Source organism: Sardina pilchardus, chromosome 1, assembly GCF_963854185.1.
Source record: "Sardina pilchardus chromosome 1, fSarPil1.1, whole genome shotgun sequence".
Taxonomy (NCBI): Eukaryota; Metazoa; Chordata; class Actinopteri; order Clupeiformes; family Clupeidae; genus Sardina; species Sardina pilchardus.
Window position 1 is genome coordinate 34,827,494 of NC_084994.1, and position 22,687 is coordinate 34,850,180.

Sequence of the window (22,687 nt, forward strand, 5' to 3'; positions counted from 1 at the left end):
TTCTCAATATAACTGTAGTAAATATAATGGTGAGTTTGAGTTGGGTTGATTTAAAAAACGGAAAAAAAAAAACCTCAACTGGTTTATTGTTTGAATGGGGTTGCTGAAGTGTTGTTTTTTTCCTTCTTGTCTTTTCCTCCATTAGCACCGATTTGTGAGCAGCGTGTTGGACAACAGGCCACTCAGGGAGCTCATCGCTGAGGCCAAGGCCGAGGTCTGGGAGGAGATCGAGGAGTCCAAGGAGGAAGAGGAGGAGGAGGACCACGATGCCCAGCTGGTGAGTGCTCAGCTCTCTCTCTCCGCTCTGTTCTAGAGTGTTGACGCCGTTTGAAAAGAGGAACCGGAACTCTGATGATGAGTGTAGTGTCGTACGTTCTGTGTGTAAAAACAGGCGATTATGGCTGTGGTTCAGCGAGGTAGTGTTAGAGCTCAGTGTTAAAGTTAGTTCAGTGGTAGAGCTCAGTGTTAAAGTTAGTTCAGTGGTAGAGATAGTGTTAGACTTCAGTGTTGACATTAATTCAGTGTTAAAGTTTGAGTAAAGAAATGAAGCACCCTTGACTTTGAGTGTTTACATTGTCATTCTTCCATCCATTCTTCCATCCATCCACACTCACATAGCTTAATTTTGAAGGTTGAAGAGCATGGATGTGGATGTAGTAAAACACAGCGCTGATTTTTGTCAAACATATCATCAGATATTACAATAGAATAGAATCTGATTTCTTATATGTCAGTCTAATGGGAGATAGGGTGGCCAAACCACAGGATCTGCAACGGATATAATCATACGGTAGACGTTATGTAAACTTTATGCAAAGGCTGAGCGGAGAGGAAGCCCTGCTATTTTTAGCCCAGCGCTGACCTTTGACCTTGATGGTGGTTGTTGTTGTTGTTGACGCAGGTGCTTCCTGGACACAAGCGCGCCTCGTCGGACGCCAGCGTGGCCAGCTCCGAGGACGAGAAGCTCTCCCAGTCCCCCTCCATCCTCGAGTCCGTCCCCGAGAAGGCCGAGCCAGATGTACCCGCCGCCGCCCCCGTCCCCGTCCCCGCCGCTGCCCCAGAACCCTCTACCCCTGCCCCTGTGCCCGCTGCCGGGGCGCCCCTCACGGACGTGCCCAAGGTCGAGGAGGAGGTCCCCGAGCCGGTGGAGAACCACATCCAGGAGCCCGCTCCTGTAGAAGAGCCCTCTGTCAAGGTGGAGGAGAATGCGGTGGAGAAGGAAGGAGAAGGTGTGGAGGAGGAGGAGAAGGAGGTGGTGGTGGAGAAGCCTGGCGTAGAGGAGCCAAAGGTAGAGGAGGCGCAGGAGGAGGAGGAGAAGGAGAAGGAGGCGATCGCGGTCGTGGAGGAGGCCAAGCCGGAGCCCGAGGCAGTGGACTCCGCCGAAGTGAGCCCTGCGGCACCGGAGGAGAAGATTCCGGAACCCGTGGCGGACAGCGAAAAGGAAGTGGACGAGGCCGCGGCCGAAGTCGAGAAGGAGCCCGAGGTGGAGGTGGCGCCGGTCGAGGCGGAGGTCGCGCAGCCAGAGACCACCGTCGTCGTAGAGACGCCAGCCTCGCCAGCCTCGCCAGCCCCCGTCGAGGTGCTCACGCCGCCAGAGTCGCCCGCCCAGAAGGTTCCGGAAGAGGAGAAGCCCGCGCTCCTGGCCGACAAGAGCACCACGCCCGTCAAGCCCCGCTACGAGCGCGAGAGGGACCGGGAGAAGGAGAAGGACAAGGACTCGGACTCAGGGAACGGCAGCGTGGACCTCAACCTGTCCATCTCCAGCTTCATGGCCAAGAACAAGGAGGCCAACTCTATTAGCGTACAGGTGGGTCACTTCTACCCAGAGAATGTTCTGGAACCATCGTTAAATAGTTATACATAGATTACCCTGTATTTTATGTCTTATGTATGTTGAATTTTGTCATACATGTATGTTTGAATCAGGTTCGGAAACCATAGTTAAATAGTTATACATATATGGAATTTTAGGGAATATTGTAATGTTATGGGAAGTTGTGGAATCTGCATAAAAGCAGGATTCCACAACAAAAAAAGACAACATTTCCTACTTTGTGGATAAGAAGTTGAATCTTAAACATAGTTATATGTAAGATCTTGAAGATCTGTGTATGAATATGTTGCCTTTTGAGTGTTCATTTGTGTGTCTTTGTCAACAGGAGGCGAAAAGACAGAAGAAGACGCTGAAGAAGACTCGTAAGTTCATGGTCGACGGCGTGGAGGTGAGCGTGACTACGTCGAAGATCATCACGGACAACGACACCAAGAATGAGGAGATGCGCTTCCTGAGGTAATAGCTAGTTTGCAGTTAGTAGGTGTTGTTAATTTAAGAATGAGGAGATGGGCTTCCTGAGGTAACAGCTAGTTTGCAGTTAGTAGGTGTTGTTAATTTAAGAATGAGGAGATGGGCTTCCTGAGGTAATAGTTAGTTTGTAGTTAGTAGGTGTTGTTAATTGTTAATGGTCAGTTTCTGCACGGTTTCTGCTAGTACTGCTAGTTTACAGTTCTAATAGTTCAATTTGCATATGGACCCTGTCTACTAAAATACAATGGGGTCGATAAGTTGTGTGAGTTGCCCCAGAATTCCCTAACCAATCAGATGCCTTTATCTCTTTCTCCCTCTCTCTCTCCTTCTCTCTCTGTCTCCCCCTCTCTTTCTCTTTCTATTTCTCTTTCTATTTCTCGCTATCTCTTTCTTTCTTTCATTCTCTCTTTCTCTCTATCTCTCTTTCTTTCTTTCTTTCTATCTCTCTCTCTCTCTCTCTCTCTCTCTCTCTCTCTCTCTCTCTCTCTCTCTCTCTCATGTGTGCAGGCGTCAGGAGCTGCGTGAGCTGCGTCTGCTGCAGAAGGAGGAGCAGAGGGCCCAGCAGCAGCTCAGCAACAAGCTGCAGCAGCAGCGCGAGCACATCTACAGGCGCTTCGAGCAGGAGACAACGGTGAGGAAGACACACACACACACACACACACACACACACACTCACACACACACAGTGGCATGGACATACATTTGATTAATTGAGTGTGCATATGGTTATGCCACTGGTTATGCTACTGGTTATGCTACTGGTTATGCTACTAAGCAGACGCCTTGGTGCAAACTTAAAGATGCACACAAACACACACACACACAGTGGGATGGACAAACTTACAGATACAATTCACATCCTACTGTACGTTATTACACTGTACGTACATCACATGTAGAGTGAGTCCATCAGTTGATGCATGTGAATGTTCTTCACTGGACAGCTCCAATGTAGTGTCTGCTAGTCACCTTCCACAATAATAAGCACAACTGACTACACCAGACGTTATAGCGGCGTGATAGCGGTACAATCGGAGTCTAGCCAGGCTTCTAAAATAGTTTTACTCTAATAAAGAGTAAACTCATTGATGCACTTATTGTGTTTTTTGTTTATTGTTGTAAAACTGTTGTTAGAATGGCTCTTAAAAGCTTTTTTTCCATGTTGTAAGTCGCTTAGGTTAAAAAGCGTTAGCCAAATGTAATGTAATGTAAAAGGCAGCGCTGCAGTCATGAGCCTGGTGTATCCTCCCCTGTGTCAGTCCTAGTGATCACTATGAGTATATCAACGGTATGGGAGCCATTTCAGGACACACATAATAATCAACGGAATTGACAATCGGAGTCTAAGCAGGCTTCTGAAATTGTTTTCACACTCTACTAAAAGGGAGCGCTGCTGGTGTATCCTCCCCCCTGTGTCAGTCCTAGTGATCAGGATGAGTATATCAACGCTATGGGAGGCATTTGAGGACACGGGAGCGTTACACACTGTTCTGTATTAGCTCATGCAAATGCTGTTATGAATGTCTCCCGCACACTCCCTCTCACTCACTCGCACACACACACTCACTCGCTCGCACACTCGGCTTTGCGTTCTGGAGAATTTGAGGATTACCCAGTGCCAGCGTGGCATTAACTGGCCGGCTTAATTAGTATTCTCACTCACTGGGACATGATGACAGTGAGGGGTCCGGGGGCCAGAACATTGTGTGTCGTCCGCCCGCCCGCCCGCTCACTCACTCTCTTAAGTCCAAATCCATGTGGCAGCTGTACTGGACAGCTGCTGCCCAGCCTAAGCATGCTCGAGTTATGTTTTTTTTTAATGTTTTTTTTTGTATGTTTTTTTTCGTGCTTTTGTCATTGTGTGAATGGAAGCGATGGGCAAAAGTAGAGGCAATTACCTCTTGAGTGGACTCATGTGGGTACATCTGGGCTGTCTTGCTTGCTGTTGTTTTTGTGGTTCCTAGTGGGGGTAGAAGTGATGGCAGGGTGTTGTGTTGTGTTGTGTTGTGTGGAGTTGATTGGAGACATATTTTAGTGTGAGCTGTAACCGCCTGCTTTAAGCGTTTCGTAAGCGCTGCTTTGTGGTTACATCACACACACACACACACACACACACACACACACACACACACAGGCGCTGGGGCACACACACACACATGCGTGCCGTCCAGCGTATCAGTTGATTATTTTGGGAGTCGTTAATCTACTCTGCCCCACACACACACACACACACACACACACACAAACACACAGTGTTCTACCCCCTCCATTCTGGATGTTCACTGCCTGTCCATTTGTAAGTCCATACACACCGACCTATTAGTCAGCAGTTCATGTGCACTGTGGCTGATCACGGAAGTGCTGAAGGATTACAAATGATGTATGTGAATGTGACTATACAATATATAGATAGATAGATAGATACAGTAGATAGATAGATAGATAGAACAGTAGATGGATAGATAGATGCAGTAGGTAGATAGATAGATACTATAGATAGATACAGTAAATAGATAGATACATAGATACAATAGATACAATAGATAGATAGATAGATAGATAGATAGATAGATAGATAGATACAGTAGATAGATACAGTAGATAAATACAGTAGATAGATAGATAGACTTCATGTTTGTTTGTATAACTGCATTCCTTATGCCCTGTTGGTCGACTCCCGAGAAGCACAAGCTGCTTGTTTAATTAGATTGTGGCTGCTAGTCCTTGACTCTCCATCCTCTTTGGTTGGCAAGGAAAGTGCAGCTGAACAACCCTTTGTATTGGTGACCCAAGAAGGAGAGTGCTGTTGGTGAAGGCTGTTTGGTAAATGGCCTCCTCAGCCTTTTGTTAGTGACCACTGTAACGAGACTCGGTAGTGCCTCCGTAATATGGTCAGAGTTGCTCAGCAACGGCTTTTGCCTCAGGTTTTTTGAAACAAGCTCTTTGTTGTTGCCAAGGTGACAGCCTATCGATCGGTGCACCGGCGGCTTGGCTGAACATTGATTGTGCCTCGTCCTCACAAAGCGGTCTCTGACGAGCTCCGCCGTATTCCCGACAGAGCAGAGCGCCACAGCTTCAAGTTGTCGCCCACTTGAAGCTGCCGTCCGTAATTCAGTTTTGATGTCGTGGAAAAGGTCGTTGATATTTGAGCTCAGCGGGCCAATCAAGTTACGCCTCTGTGTTCTGTGGTCCCGAAGCACCGTTGTTGATTGGATGGGTTTATTTACGGCTCAGAGACACTGTGTTCATTCCCCATTTAAAAAAAAATAGACTAGGACTGTACAATTATGATTACTTTATTTTAATTTGAAGAAATGTTTCCACTTTCACCCTTTTACACTTTCACCGCCCACTCAGTCACTCAGGTTGTTCATTTACTAGCTCAGGTTATTGGATATTGATCGCAGTGCACAACACCGTGCAGAGGTAAATGTGTGAATGCACGACTGGCTCGAAATGATCCCCTTTCCTCCTCCTCCTCCTCCTCCTCCTCCTCAGCACAATAGCCGTCAGTCTGGCAACAGCAGCATTGATCGCACAGGTGGCACAACATCGCTGGGCTTTCTCTCGCTGCAATCACCCCCAGGCAGAAGTGATGTGGCAGTTATTGTGTGTCGTGTCATATAATTCAAATATTTTGACTGGCATTTCTGTCCACTTCCCCTCCCCACGTTTTATAATCTTTTATAAACGAGAGGCTTGAGAGGCGATCAGTAAACCCTTTCCTTTTTCACACCCTGAAGAAGGCTGCCTATGCTGCAATGCATGGGTTGCTTATGTTTTTAACTTTCTACCATGAAATAGCCAGTTACATGCATTTTAAAGAAAAAAGGAAATTCAAGGCACTCTTCTTCCAAAAAATGGATTATAAAGGCTTTTTGATATATTTTTGAAAGAAGAGTGCCTTGGATTTCCTTTTTTCTGTACAATTAATAAACTTCATCTTAACCAACTCCTGAACTTAAACTTAACCATAAATTGTAGTTAACAGAGGGGCAACAGATATCCATGTAACGTGTGGCTGAATTATGCTCATTTTCGTTCAATTTCAATTCAATTTTATTTTTATTTTAAGTGCAGTATCACCATAAGACATGGTCTTAAAACACTGCACAGCAGGAATTTCAGTAAAAAATAAATAAATAAAAAATAAATAAAACAAACACAAAACATTAAAACATTTAAAAACATATTACAAAAAAAAACATTTAAAATCATTGCAAAGAAATAGTACATACAATTGAAATAAAACTGCTATTAAGACATCATTTCTAACACTGTTTCCCTTCTTCCCTTCTTCCCTTCGTCCCTTCTTCCCTTTGTCCCTTCTTCCTTCATCCCTTCATCCCCTCCCACCTCCGTTGCCTCCCCGTGTTCCCCGTGTTCCCCGTGTTCCCCGGGTTCCCCTGCGCAGAGCAAGAAGCGGCAGTACGACCAGGAGGTGGAGAACCTGGAGCGCCAGCAGAAGCAGACCATCGAGCGGCTGGAGCAGGAGCACACCAACCGGCTCCGCGACGAGGCCAAGCGCATCAAGGCCGAGCAGGACAAGGAGATGTCCAAGTACCAGAACATGCTCAAGAACCGCAAGAAAGAGGTAGGAGGACACGGGGTCACGGGGTAGAACGTTTAGGCACTAGAGTGTTGAGTTCAAGGATATAAAGGGGAGAGTTACAGGGCTTGAGTGGACAGGTGTAAGTAGTATCAGAACATGGGTCAAAAACCTCAAGGAGTTAGTAGGAATCAGACTGAGTAGAACATTTAGAACATGGCTTTAGAACCTCAAGAAGGAGGTGGTAGCAAAGATTCTAGAATCAGGCATAGTAGAACATGTAGAGTCTAGAATCTTGAGGTGAAGAACATGAAGGTGATGAGATGAGGAACAGTTAAAGACAGGAGTGTTGCGGTTCTCATATAGGCAGTATGTTTTGAGTGCTAAAATTGGCTGAAGAACGACAAGATATGGGAAGAAGGTTAGAGAGAACTGAAGTGTTGAGGAGTGTGTGCCCAAGAATATGGAGAGTGAGGAGATACAAAAAAATATGGGGAGCTGTTCAAGATTGGTGTGTTGGTATTTACAAAGAAGCTTTAGGGCCATCAATTATTAAGACATGCTGAACTGAACAGAAGTGAATTGTCACCAAAGGCGATAGATACAGTAAGTGGGCAGCATTTCAATAATGAATATCTCTTTTGAACTTAACAATGGTGACAGAAATGTAGAACTTGAAAACTGAATTCACTGTGCAGTCTTGTCGGCCTTAGCTCCTCTGGCTGTGAGGCATGCTAAATGTTTTCACTGCGATTAAGCTCTGGTACACCAACTAATAGTACAGCTAATTGCCTATTGATTGTGCTGCCGCTGTTGTCGCACTGGAAACAAAGGCAGGTTGTGTGTGGTGTGTGTGTGTGTGTGTGTGTGTGTGTGTGGAGGGAGTGGAGGGATGGGGGAGTGCCTTGTCCAGTGAAATGTACGTACATCAGTCGTCCAGCAGCTTTTCTCAACCTGGCTCATGCTGCAGTCAGTGCATCTGTGTCCTACTTATGTAGCCAAAGGAATTTTGTGACTGCACATCAGTGGTGCTAGCCTTGGCTTTGGGCAACGGCTGTGGCCGGACGCTGTCAACTGTCCGCATGCATACATGTACTACTTCCAGCTAAACAAGACCTTTTTTTTTGTTTTGTTTTTAAAAAGGCCATTCCAGGAAATGCCATTCCTGGAGGCCTAGCTCTCGCTCGCTGAATGCAGTGCAACAGTGAGAAGGTTTTTGTGCGATGTAGGCCATGCACCTGGGCTACAGTATATATCACAGTCAGTGTTGTACAGTATACGTGTAGGGTTAGAGTTGATAGGCTTATTTGTTTCAGTTAAGAATCTTGTCAATTTGTATTGCCTGAAGGACACCCACTGCAGTGCTTACATTTACGATTAGTCAAAGCTGACACTTTTATCCAATGCGACTCAGCAATAAAAAAAAAAAGGAACCAGTCATGGTACGCTGCCACTAGGATATTAAAGAGCAGCAATAAGAACTACTCGCAGGGATTAAGATGACAGTCACAAGTCAAGACAGTGGGAGGAAGAGGAGGAAGAGGAGGGAGGCAGTCTGGACGAGGAAGAATGTGGTGGTAAGCGCTAGATTAAGGACGTCCAGCTGTTAGTGGTGCCGGGAGAGGAGGTGCTACTCTGGGAAGAGTTGGGTTCACCCTCTTACTATTTGTGGAAGGTCTGGCCAGGCGTCTGCTCGTCGTCCTGGTCTGGTCTTAGTGGGTCAGATGATGGCGCAAATCTGTCTGTGTGTGAGGAAGTGTGTCTGTGTGTGGCATGCGTGTGGCATGTGTCACTGGAATCTTAAGGGAGCCTAATCCGACCTCTGACCCCGGGAAATGGACGACTGCAATGTCGCTGCAGCCAACGGAGAGGTGTTGGACTGTGTTTTTAATTTATTTAAAAAGCTACATTTTTTTTTAGCTTTTTTGCCTTTATTCATAAAGGAAAGTAGAGATAGACAGGAAGTTAGTGGGAGAGAGAAAGAGATGGGGTAGGATCGGGAAATGATAGATATATAGATAGATAGATAGATAGATACTTTATTGATCCTCAAGGGGAAATTCAAGAATGACCGCAGGTCGGAGTCGAACCTGGGTCCCCGTGGGCACTGGGACCCGTACATGGCACTGGCGCTGTAGCTCTGTGTTTATTATTTTCCTTTGCTACCCTGACCATTTTTCTTGTGATGTTTGTGCCATTGCATTCGTTAGTGAGACATCAGTGAGTCTGAGGCCTTGTCCTTGAGAGCTTTGTTTGTTGATCTCTCTGTTTTTATCTTATTCATTCCCCCTGCCATCATCAAAATGTGTTTGTGGGATGGTGGCCTGGCAAGGCCAAACAGGACGTTGGACTGTCGCCCAAACACGTGAGAAATGTAATCATGAAACGCATTAGAGAGGACCTAAGCCAAACGCCGCACGAAGAGGTAAACTCGATCACGCCTCTCCAACCTGCGCCTCTGTGTGTCGGACATGACGGCTCTTCACCTTTTTTCGAACAGACACACATTTCACCTGTTTTATTCTTTCTTTTCTTTGTTTTTTTTTATTTTTTTTTTTTATTCCATTTTATTTCTTTTTTTCTCTCTCTGATTTCCACCTATGTGCAAGAGGCTCTTGCATGGGGGGGAAAAACAATGCTTTTTAATGGCCCTGCTTTGGTGTGGATGTGGTTGCTATGGAGTGGTGAAACTCTGCATGTGTTTTTGAGGGCACTGGCACAGATGCCCGCTTGCATGGAAATCACCTTTGCACGCCACTTAACCACACTGACTTGCTGTGTGTGGCGTGCGTATGGCACCTGCGTGTGTTTGTGTGTGTGTGCGTATGTGTGTGATGAATGGTTGCTGACTGCGTGACGATGAGTTTGAGTGTCAAGTTGTTCTAACCCCAGTTTGCAAATGCAGGTGTGTGTGTGTGTGTGTGTGTTGGTGTGCTGTGTTTGGCAGCTTTTCAGCGTGATGGCAGCGTTTTGCTTCGTGCTCTAATCCTAACCCCCCCCCCCCTCCCCCTTCCCCCTTCCCCCATCTAACCTGGCAGGGCGTGGCCCATGTCATGATTCAGTCTTTCCAGCTCTCATCCTGCACGCTGTTCAACGCCCCCATGCAGGACGTAAGTGCGGCCGGCTGGCCAACCCCGCTGCTAACGCTAACCGCACGGCTAGCGCTTGATCCTCTCCACTTCACTTCACTGCCCTCTGCCTGCTCTCTTTACCTCGCTCATATGTGTCTCTCTCAGTGGTCATGTGACTGAAGATAAACAGGAAGTTACCTGCAATGCCTTATATAGCCACTAACTGGTCCTGACACCTGCCAATAAAAGAGCATTCGGTCACTATAGCCTGAAGACACGCTGGATTATATGACAAATGTGCTAATCACCAGACTGGCTGCAGGTGGGAGTTGAAGCTAATGAACTTCCTTGTTTAGGGTTAACTTAGTACTTGACAAGTGCGTTGTCTCTCACAGACTGACCTGTTTACGTATCTAGCTATGGTCTCGATCTAGACTGGCCACACTGGGGGAGGATGTCTGATAAAGCAAGCACCTGGAGTGACCTCCCAAAGCTAGCCTGATTAACTCAGGAGTTACTAGTAGTTAGTTAATGATATTTTGTGAGCTCATCTAAAGTGAGGACTTTATATGTGCCTTGGTACACATTTGCAAATGAAATGTGCTCGTTTCCCTCGATCTCTCCAGGCCACCCACTGACTGGACGATGGGCCAGTGGGAAGCCACTGATTTGACCACCATGTTGGTTTTTTTTCGTATCTAGGACACAGACTTCACCACAAGGCCAACGTCTGCGGGTGTCTGATGTCTGATGTCCTCCTCACAGCTCAGACACGGGCGTCCTCGTCGTATCCACGCTGTGTTTGGTCGCTCCCAGCAGGCCACCAGACTGAACCCGGCGCCCGGGTGAAACCATTTAGCCGCGCGCCTCCTCCCGTGCTAATCTCCAGTTAGCTAAGCGCCGCGCCGCGCGGCACGACACGCTCCGGCTTTTCCACACCTCCCCAGATGGGAGCGCACGTCGGCCTCGCCACCAACCCCTGAAGAGGCCCTCGCATGGGTGCCCAAGCACTAAGACACACACACACACACATACACACATACACACACACACGCATATATACACACACACGCCACACACGCTTAACAGGCGCCAGAGGATGAGCTCAACGCAGGCCTGAAGACGATGCCAAACACCTTTAAATAGACAGTGTCCTGTATATAGAGCTTGCTTGGCAAGTTGGCAGGCCAGTGTATTTGCGGTTCGCTAATCCAACATGATGGGTACACAACACACCTGGATGGGGCATTGAGAAAATAGCATCACAGGGAGAAAGGGCTAGTTGTTTTGTCCTTTTTTTAGTTAGAAACTGAAAGATAAAAGGGAAAAAAATGCAATTTTCCCTCTGACAGAAATAACTCAAAGGGGTTTCTGTTCCTGTCACTTCAATAGTATGTTTTGCTAATTTTGACTTCCTGTCGTCTCAGGCGAGAGGAAGTACTCGCCTCCCCCTAGTGCGCGTGTTTGAACTGGCCTTAACCCGAGGTAACCCCATCTGACCCGAGGTCAGCTGTCGGCATTCTTTGTCTGGTCCCTAGACTACTGTATGTCAGACATGTCCAGTCAGACTGCATGACTCATGCTGTCAGTCATCTCCGGTCGTCATGGAGACAGACGGGCCTGTTTAGTCTGAGGGAGTGGACATGGATCTGGCACATATGAGCAGTCTTCTGGAGTGACCCGTGTGTGTGTGTGTGTGTGTGTGTGACTCTCTGCTCTGGTTTCTTGTGTGTGTCTTTTCACAAGAGTCTTCACCGGCTTTTTACCAGCGGACTATTTTTGTTATTATTATGTCCGATACTAGACATACTAGTCACAAAGACCTTTGATGTCCTCTGCTTTAAGGTGTGCAGTGTTTCTTGTGTGCAGTGACAAGAGAATTACTCAAGTCTGTTGTTTGTTCCTGCGACATCCATCAAAGCCCAAGCTGTGGATTTGAAAAGCTACAGTGTGGGAAGGGAGCCGGTGCCCAGGAGGCCTATGGTGTCAGCCCAGTCTCCCAACTGCGTCTCCACGGAGTGTGTGTGTGTGTGTGTGTGTGTGTGTGTGTGTGTTTCTCCGCGCTCCTCGTCTCTTTCTCTGATCCTGTGTGGAGTGTCTCTCGTGTGTGTGTGTGTGTGGAGTGCACCAGGCCGGTGATGAGAGCTGCTGCCTCCCTGCGCTCGTCACCGCCGCTGTCTTTCTGAAGGGTGTCTGGAATTCATACTTCTGAGAGTTTTTCTAACAGCGTCTCTCTCTCTCTCTCTCTCTCTCTCTCTCTCTCTCTCTCTCTCTCTCTCTCTCTCTCTGGTTCTCTCTCTCAGGAGCAGGAGTTCCTGCAGAAGCAGCAGCAGGAGCTGGACAGTGCCCTCAAGAAGATCATCCAGCAGCACAAGCACGAGCTGGCCACCATCGAGAGGGACTGCCTCAACCACAAGCAGCAGCTCCTCAGAGGTGTGTGTGTGTGTGTGTGTGCGCGTGCGAGAGGGACTGCCTCAACCACAAGCAGCAGCTCCTCAGAGGTGTGTGTGTGTGTGTGTGTGCGCATGCGAGAGGGACTGCCTCAACCACAAGCAGCAGCTCCTCAGAGGTGTGTGTGTGTGTGTGTGTGTGAGTGTGTGTGCGTGTGTGCGTGCGTGCGTGCGTGCGTGCGTGCGTGTGTCTGTGTCTGTGTGTGTGTGAGTGACTGCCTCAACCACAAGCAGCAGCTCCTCAGAGGTGTGTGTGTGTGTGTGTGTGCCCGAGATTGGCAGAGTTGGAGACCGTACAGCTGATTGCGATGTGTTTATCTTCAAACCGACACCACAAACTGCATCGCTGCCGAAGTACATTGTGTAATGGACTCAGGGAACAGGATTTACCTGCCTTTGAGTGCGTGCTAAATTTAGATGTTTGTTTGTGTGTGTGTGTTATATCCGTGTGTGCTTGGGTGTGTGTTATATCTGTGTGTGATTGTGCGTGTGTTATATCTGTGTGTGTGTGTATGTGTGCGCCCTTGCGTGTGTTATATCTATGTGTGCTAATGTGTGTTTCCAGCCCGCGAGGCGGCCATGTGGGAGCTGGAAGAGCGCCACCTGCAGGAGAAGCACCAGCTGCACAAGCAGCAGCTGAAGGACCAGTACTTCATGCAGAGACACCAGCTGCTCAAGAGGCACGAGAAGGTCAGTCCCCTGCTCCCAGATCAGCCCTCCCAGTAGACTCTAGTCTAGAGCACCTCTCTACACACCACTACGCTGCAGGCTGCACACTAAAATCTTTGATCAGACACCTGCTCCCAGACCAGCCCTCTCAGTAGACTCTAGGCTAGAGTACCACTCTCACGCTAATCAAAGGCTCTCTAGAGCTCTACGCTGCTGCACAATAAAATCTTTGATCAGACACCTGGTACCAGATCAGTCCTAACAAAAGACTGTAAACCTCTATGCTGTACAGTGTACACTATAAAATCTTTGATCAGACATGTTGTACCACAACAGTCCTAATAAAAGACTGTAAACCTCTATGCTGTACACTCTAAAATCGTTGATCAGACACCTTGTACCAAAGCAGTCCCAATAAAAGACTCTCTAAAGCTCTATGCTGTACACTCTAAAATCTTTGATCAGACACCTGGTCTTAGTTCAGTCCTATTAAAAGACTCTCTAAAGCTCTACACTGCACGCTAAAATCTTTGGTCCTAATCGGCTGCTCTCGTGGACTCGTGGTGGCTGCTTTTATCTCCAGTCAAAGCACCCGCCTCTTTCATCTCCTCCCGTCCTATCAGATCACTCTACTGGCTCTGTCCATGAGCGAGTAACGTGATTTGATTTCTGTCTGTCACTTTAAACGGCCAGATCCACCGTCCTCCTCTAAGCACTCCCCTCACTGACTCCAGATCAGTTTGTTAATCATAATAACATCATAACACATTACTCAAATCAGACTGATTGTGTCGTGACCAACTGACATAGCTACAGTGATTACTTTGTTAAAGTTTAGCGATTTTGTTTTAAAACCGCTAAAACGAAGGTGGTGATGACAACGTTTACAAGTCGCAAAAACCGTCTGGCTGCGCTAATAAGCGTCTTTTCACAAAATAGCTGCTGGGTCCGTGACGTCGGACTTAACAACCAAATAACATCATAACACATTCGTAACACATTACTCCCATCAGACTGATTGTGTCATGACCAACTGACAGATCCCTCTAAATTCCCTTCCAACTCCAGATCACAGGCCTAATGGAGTTCAGGCGTGGTGCCTGAATTCAGGCTTGAGCTCGGCTATGAACGATGTCAAGAACGGCTATTCTCCATATTGTCTTTGAATGTATTTGATCATTTCAGGCACAGATCATTTCCTGTCTATCAGCCCTGAGATCAGTTTTCTTTTTTTCCAGTCAACCCTTCATTACAACACCACAAAATGTGCTGCTCTAAGGGCCCAGTTGCTCAACACGTGGGGACATGAAACCACTTACTCTGCAAACTGCAGACTTTGCTAATCACTTAAACCGGCTTTAATTGTGCTTTTTTAAATGACAGGACGTTATTTGGTATTTTATACTGCCCCAAGCAATCCTACTTAAATATAAATATCTACGAAAAGACAAAAAAGGTCCAGGATGCTCAGGAAGTCCAGTCAGGTATTAGAAGGTGCTCTTTTAGGGGTCGGGAATTCAATTGAAGATTCAATTAAAGACAAATAGGGAAAAAAAGGAGATCGAAGGCACTCTTCTTCAAAAATATTTGAAAAGCCTTATTTAACTGGCTATTCTATTTCGTTTCTCCTGACCGCCAGAGGCGGTGCTTTCAGCACCTGGATATCCCATCACACGTACGTGTAGGTCGAGTGTTTATATCAACAAAGTCACCTGTGACCTGGGTGACGTCTGCCCTGTGCGCCGGCACAAAAGGCAGGTCAACCTATGAGGTCAACCCAGGATACGACTCTTTGCATCTTCTCGCGTGAGTAAGGTTGTGAGTGTTACAAACATTTTGGTATGGCTGGAGTCTTGCAACCCAGATGGGTCAGAGCTGCGAATTTCGCCCTCTGAAAGACTGCGATTAGCCATAATCAAATTATCATTATCAACATTTTACTGCTCAAAGTTGAATGTCATCCGAAGGAGGTAAGCACATTTTCTTTGATAGTTGTGCTTCATGAAGCTATCACGCTGCATAGCTAACTTGTAGTGAGCTTGGGCCGGCGTTCACGCCTAGCTAGCTTGAATTTGTAACTTTGTTTACTGTAACGTAGGCTACCGTTACGGATGTGATTTCCCCCCGCAAACTTTCTGTTGTGTTCTTACGATGCGCAGTTGTGTCTACGCTCTAGCGCGTTCGTTCAGATGGAAATGTGGGACTCACTTTGAAATGCTTTGAGTCTGAGTCGGCTGTTATACCGATAGGCTAATTATGTGATAAGTTTCGTTTTCTGTTTTGATGGTAACGTAATCGTTGGCTGCGAGCAGGCTGCGAGCCATTGGGATTCCCTGGCGAGCGGCTAAACGAAGCCTCCCATTAACTGAATTGTGAGTAGATAAATAGGTTACCTTGTCGCTCACGTAGTTGAATAGATCTTCCACAGTTTTATCTATCTTGCAAGGGAGTGTGCTCACTCTGAAAGTTGCAAATGCTTTGCATATACTTGGTGATCGTGATTTGTATCTTATTGATGCACAAGTGTTGCGTACTCGCTCTAAATTGTGTTATGGGATATAGTAGGCCTACATTGCTGAAGGCATTCTATCTCTGATACAGAGTAGCTCACTGCTATTGGCTGTTCGTTGTGCAAGGGATTGTACTCGCCCTGGACTGCACCATTTAGCCATGTAACCAAAGTCCTTTTAAAGTGAGTTTTTTAAAGTCTTTAAAGTTTTTAAAGTTCAGAGACACTTTATATAAGTGTCTCTGATGTAACCAGTTTCAGTAGACTACTGTCAACAACAGGTTGCTATATTGGCCTTTTTGTATTTCATCGCTGCACAGGTGTGTTCTCGCTCTACATTGTAGGGGTGGGCGGATCGATATAAATAATCGATACTATCGATGCCCAAGCTGGTATTGATATTGATCGATCCAATTGAAATAGTATCGATATTTTAATTCAAATGTCTCCTCTACGTTATTCTTTGCTCATGTCTCCGACTACAATCCTGAGCAAACGCTGTTTTCACATCTTTGAACGAGCCTCCTGCCGCTCTGCTGTGATTCGTTGTCGTGCCGTCACGTGACTCACTAACCCCACACGTAGAGGAGCAGCAGTACTTTGAATGAGAGAGGCAGAGAAGCGCCGTGTGGAGCTATTTTACAGCACAGTTAGTTGGCATAGTCATTTCAAAGAGGCAGAGAATACCCAGGTAGTTTATAGTAAGAGTAGGCTAATAATATTTTACTCATATCGAGTTGCAGTGGTGTGAATTAGAAGTTGCACGTAGTTGCAAGCCGTCGCAGAGCATTCAACATGTTTAATCGCAGTCGCAAGGTTTTCGAACGTCACGGCTCGTCTCGTCTCGTCGGGAACCTAGGAGCTCAGTGATGTGGCAGTGACAACACAAATCTCTGAAGTCATAAATCCTGTTTATTCAGCGTTCTGCTTTTCTCCCATCTTGTTCTGTTCCTGCTCTCCTCTCCAGAATCACCTCACCATATCAACAACACTCTCATCAAAGACTGCAGAATTACATACTCTGCTGTGATCATTAAATCTAAATTAATCACATATAGAGTGACCCTAATCTTTGCTGTGAAAGTATTTTACGTTTTCAAATTCAAATGAATCATTGAATAATCAGCATTAGTGACATTAACGTTCAAAAACTCTTATTATTTTCACTGGTCAAATAATGACCAAATATGACCTATGCTGAGGAGATAAATAAATAAATAAAGTGCTAATAATTTTGTGTAGGCTACTTCAATATATTAGCCTAATAAAAAAAATATTTCCTAAAGAATTGATCATTCATACATAATGACATAGGCTACTGTTTTCTCCTACACAATATATAAATATATATTTGTATAGCCTATAAGTAAAATATATATATTTTTTAATATAAGTAAAAAGTATCGTATCGGTATCGGTATCGGCAATACTGACCCTATAAGTACTTGGTATCGGATCGATTCCAAATTTTACAGTATCGCCCACCACTACTACATTGTGCTGTTGGATACATTGCTTTATACAACAGTTAGGTCCGGTCGAACGATTTAGCAATATCTGATTGGACGAGACACGTTCTATCAGTGGTGATATTAACCGATATCACCACGGGTGACTCTTCACAGCTAATAATCACTCCGCGACGGTTGATTCTTCGCTTTGATTTAACCAGAGATCTTTGACTTAGCAGTTGCATAGCAACTACAAGCGTTCTGAGCTAGGCCTACTTCGCATAGCGGAGGAACTGGGCTAAATGAAACGATGGCAAATAATAATTATCCTTCCTAAAAATGCACTCGGGTATCTTATTTTTGTTGGCAATGGAACTGTTGTATAAAAGCATTATCGCACTCGTGGTCGTGGTGTTGTTGGCCAATATCGCCACGGCTGTAGTTACCTACGGCACTCAGCCTTCGGCTTCGTGCCTGCGGCGAACCACAGCCGTGGCGATATTGGCCAACAACACCACTCCCACTCGTGCGATAATGCTTAATTATACCACTGCTTGGTCAAATTTCCTATTGTGATGCGCTATTTGGAACGTGCAATATTTAAGCATTATCGCACGAGTGGGAGTGGTGTTGTTGGCCAATATCGCCACGGCTGTGGTTCGCCGCAGGCACGAAGCCGAAGGCTGAGTGCCGTAGGTAACTACAGCCGTGGCGATATTGGCCAACAACACCACGACCACGAGTGCGATAATGCTTTTATACAACAGTTCCATTGCCAACAAAAATAAGATACCCGAGTGCATTTTTAGGAAGGATAATTATTATTTGCCATCGTTTCATTTAGCCCAGTTCCTCCGCTATGCGAAGTAGGCCTAGCTCAGAACGCTTGTAGTTGCTATGCAACTGCTAAGTCAAAGATCTCTGGTTAAATCAAAGCGAAGAATCAACCGTCGCGGAGTGATTATTAGCTGTGAAGAGTCACCCGTGGTGATATCGGTTAATATCACCACTGATAGAACGTGTCTCGTCCAATCAGATATTGCTAAATCGTTCGACCGGACCTAACTGTTGTATAATTTTCTTTAGCCTTCAGCCTTCGGCTTCGTGCCTTCGGCTTCGTGCCTGCGGCGAACCACAGCCGTGGCGATATTGGCCAACAACACCACTCCCACTCGTGCGATAATGCTTAAATATACCGCACGGCTATGAAGTAGTTCCCTTCTTTTGGGCTTATTACACTTGAATATTAATTCGCCAATGTGAATGTAACGGTAAAAACAGCAATGTTGTATCTAAGACAGCGGCAATATAAACGAAAATGATAGTAGCAGTGGTATAAGCGGGATAATCAACTCCGCGCCCTGTGCGTTTATAGGAAAATAACGCACTTATCGAAGTGTAAAGTCCCCTCCGCCTGCGGCGTCGGGTCCTTATTACCACTTCGAACGTGCATTATTTTCCTATAAACGCACGGCGCGTCGTTGATTATCCCTTACGTAGGCTACGCATCAATTTAATCTCTGATAGAGAGTAGCTCACTCTGTGGGTTCGTTTGTGCAAGAGGATGTGCTCGTCCTAGACTGCCCCAGGCTACCATTTAGCCATGTAAACAGTTTCAGTAGACTACTGTCGACAACGGGTTGATATATTGGCCTTATGTATTTCATTGCTGCACAGGTGTGTACTCGCCCTACATTGTGCTGTTGGATACATTGCTGAACGCATTAATTTAATCTCTGCTAGAGAGTAGCTCACTCTGTTGGTTGTTTGTTCGTGCAAAAGGATGTGCTCGTCCTAGACTGCCCCAGACTGCCATATGGCTGTACACAGTTTCAGTACTCTCATCAATGACTACTGTAATCAGACAGTATCATAATCGCCTGGTAGTGTGACACGCTTAAACCAGTGCGTGCCTCTGCTTAAACATGTTTATGACCGGCATTGACCATTTGAGCCCCTCTTGAACCGGATGTGGCCACGATAGGTGCCCTTCCTGCCTTGGTGCTGACTACTTAAGGCAGGGGCTGATAGAGCTGGCGTGCATATGAATTGCACTTGCTTGAGCCTACTGGCACGGTCAGCCAGATTTGCTCAGGGGGCTCAGCCACCCGTTCCATGTAGAGACATTCCTTCGCCTACTGGTCTTTACAAGTGTCAGAGGACTGATTCACATGGTAGCACTGGTATGTACAAACGTGAAAGATGTGCCCTAGACCAAAAGGGTGGACATCTTGATCTCTGAGTTTGAACAGATTAAGGCTCTCCTTTTTGAATCTGCAACCAGTAGGTATAGACGAACAACAGTTGCCACTGCTTTCAATGCACCAGCGTTTGGAGGTCAGGAGGAAGATGTTCTCTTTACTAAGGCTTCAGAGAGTGTAATCTTTGATCAGGAAGGCGATGTGGAAATTGTCAAAGGTGATTGAGCAGACCAGGGCTCCCACCACTATCATCTCAGCTCACAGGGAATGAACCACAGTGCTCTGGGAAGCTCAGAGCTCCATATATTGATGGGTTACAGAGTTACAAGTGTTTTTCTCACCTTGAGTGACTGTACAGCACTGGCCAACATGCAGGATGCGTCCAGCTATGGACTACATGGTATGCCTAACGAGCCAGCCCTAGCGCTGTCACCTGACGAGGCTGTCCTCAGTTGCAATGCCACTTGACTGATGATTTCATTGTCGGAAGTGATAACACAGCAGCACACATGGGGTGCGTTGGTAGCTTGATGTCCCACCTCATGCTATCCCTGTCCCAGTCACTGCAGGACTCATTTGTCCGATCTGTGCAGAGCTTGAGTGGCGCCTCTCTGCAGGCATTAACCTACATGAGCAACTGCTCTGAGCTTGAAAAGTGCTATATAAATAAATGTTATTATTATTATTAGCATGGGAGCAGGGAGTTGGGTAGACTCATGTCTTCCCTAACACTTACTCAGGGCCAAATATGGTTGGCCCAGTGTCTGCTTTTGGAACCATGCAGGAGAGCACCCCGTTCCTTTCCTGTTGTTCCATACACAAGTTACACAAGCTAAACAGCAGTTTGCAAAGTATGCAACGTGTGAACCCCAGTAGACGTATTACCACGGCAGTCGACACTTCACCTGCCTGCAGCTAAGATACTGGGAAGCATCAAACATCAGATCCCTGGGTTGTGGTGACCCTGTCCCAGGGTTACGGCATACAGGTCAACACCTACCGGCAAGATTCCGTTGGGTTACAATGACCATTATCAGGGATCCAACTCGGGCTCTGGCCCTTCGCCGAGTAATCTGGACTTTTTGGAGAAGAAGCCCGTCGAGTCCTTAGACTTTGGATTTTCTTCCACCTACTTCATTGTTCCAAAAATGAGGACGGTGGCCTCCACCTTCACTTGGACAACTAGCTCATGTGCTCCCAGTCAAGGGCAGATGCCCCCAGGGAGTCGGCATCACTGATATTCCACATCACAAGGTAAGTATAAGATTAAAGTAAGTGCTGACAGTGGAATCACAAGAAGAGCTTCCAAGTCATCGTGTTCCTCAGTATCCAACTGGACTCACATGCAACAAAAGCTATCCCCTCTCAGCGACGGGACGACAATATCTGTCAGCAACTCAGCCACTGTCAGAGTTTTACTCTCAGGACATTTCAGAGACTGCTGGGGATGCTCACATCAGCCTCATCAGTGGTCCCACTGGGCCTCCTTTCATTGAGACCTTTTAAAATCTGGGTAAGCAGCCTTCACTTGCATCCCATTCGCCACAGACACAAACTGGTCAGGATTACTGCCAGTTGTCTGAGACATTTGCAGCTTGGAAGTAAAATCTTACTCAGAGCGTCCCCTTAGGGTCCATTTCTTCTTCCAGAGAAGTGGTGATGATGGGGGCCAATGAAGTCCTTTACAGCAGGGGCGAGACACAAATGTATTGAAATTACATGCTGTTCTGCTTGCCCTGAAACATTTCCTCCCAGTACTGGTCAGGAGGCATGTCCTTATTAGTACAGACAATATATTGGTGGTTTACCATGTCAACCACCAGGGGTGCACCAAGTCCAGGCAGGCCGTGAGATTGACTCAACTGCTTGCAACTTGCAATGGGCTCATCCTCGCCTACTGAGCCTGAGGGCAATGTACTAGTCTGGTATCCTGAACATGGCAGCATATCTCCTGTCATACCAGTGTCCCTGGAGAATGGAGACTTCACCCAGATGTGGTACACGCAATCTGGCATGGCAGGCTGGAGGTGGATCTCCTCGCCTCCTAGCCAACAACACGCCTTTACCTCCGGTTTTCTATAGATGCTCTGGCACACGCATGGCCCAAGCAGCTGCTATATGCTTTCCTTCCTTCGATATTGCCAACACTGGACAGGGTTGTGACGGGAGGACACGAGCTGCTACTAATAGTCCCCCGATGGCCAGGGAGAGTGTTGTTTTCCAGTGTTAAACCAACTCCTACGTGGAGAACCCAGGTGTCTCCCTGTGAGAATGAATCTCCTTTAACGGTTGAATGGCCGGATCTGGCACCCGGATCCATCTCAGCTGACACTTTAGGTCTGCCCACTGAAGGACCAGAACTGTTACTAGGGCTCTCGAGCCAGCAGTAGTGCATATTATGCACAGCTCCTGGGCACCCTCCACCAATGCACTCTACGCAAATAAGTGAACACTTTTTTCCAGCTGGTGCCAAATACAAAAGCAGGAGCCAACGCGCTGCTTCACACAGGTTGTACTCCCTTTTCTTTAGTCGCTCCTTGATCGAGGCCTCACAGCCTCCACCCCCTAGGGGTGTATTGCCGCCATCTCATCTATGCACAACAGGAGTGGATGGTGTGACTTGGGTCCCATACTCTGGTGACCTACTTCCTGAAGAGGGCTCAGTGAAAGAGACCTCCTCGACGGTACTCTGTGCCCTCCTGAGGCTTGCCTCTTGCCTTGCATGCTCTCTGCAAACCCCCATGTGAACTTTGTAGGGTTGTAGAGTTGAACTAGCTGTCTATGAAGACAGTCTTTCTTTTGATTTTTACATCAGCAACCGATTAGGAGAATTACATGCTTATCTGGAGGCAGAGAATGCCTGCATTGGCATCCTGGGGATACAGGGGTGACCCTAACTTGAATTTCCCCTTGGGGATCAATAATCTCTATCTATCTATGACCGAACCCCTCTTTGTCCCAAGACCTGTTCGTCTTCATATGGAAACTAGCCTTTTAGTCTGGCAGCATTTGAACCCCAAGGTCAGAGCTCTGAGCAGGGGTTCAGTGTAGAGCTGTTTTGCCTGGTACGAACACTCAGGTTTTTATCTACAGTGGACTGCCGGAATCCGGAAGTCCGATGCATTATTTGTTTGTCATACAGGACCGAGACTACGCCATAGCCTGTCCAAGCATGGACGGTCAAGGTGGATAGCTGAAACTATCAGCCACAGCTACATGTGTAAGGTTACTCCACCAGAGGTGTGTCTACCTCATGGGCAGCACTACCTTGTGCACCCCTCTCAGACATATGTGTGGGGTATCATGGGCCTCAACTTGCACTTTCGCATGATTCTACAGGGTTAATGTTGTTCCACATAACCCAGTTGCTGAAGCTGTGCTGTACTGTGCTTTTTGCGCTTTCACAGCGTCTTTAACAGGCACGCATTCATTCCTCGTGACCCTGTTGGTATTAGTCATCCAGGTGCTGAAAGCACCGCCTC

General features: G+C 46.8%; 1 protein-coding gene across 1 annotated transcript in view; it reads left to right on the forward strand.

The window, feature by feature from the left end:
* The window catches only part of slkb (STE20-like kinase b), a 47,849-nt gene that overhangs the window by 20,518 nt on the left and 4,644 nt on the right, over positions 1–22,687 (forward strand). The window contains exons 8-14 of the mRNA XM_062543122.1: positions 146–277; positions 902–1,807; positions 2,160–2,290; positions 2,813–2,936; positions 6,720–6,899; positions 12,229–12,358; positions 12,941–13,065. Of these exons, the coding sequence (XP_062399106.1) occupies positions 146–277; positions 902–1,807; positions 2,160–2,290; positions 2,813–2,936; positions 6,720–6,899; positions 12,229–12,358; positions 12,941–13,065 (1,728 nt within the window). The remainder of the gene's footprint in view (positions 1–145; positions 278–901; positions 1,808–2,159; positions 2,291–2,812; positions 2,937–6,719; positions 6,900–12,228; positions 12,359–12,940; positions 13,066–22,687) is intronic.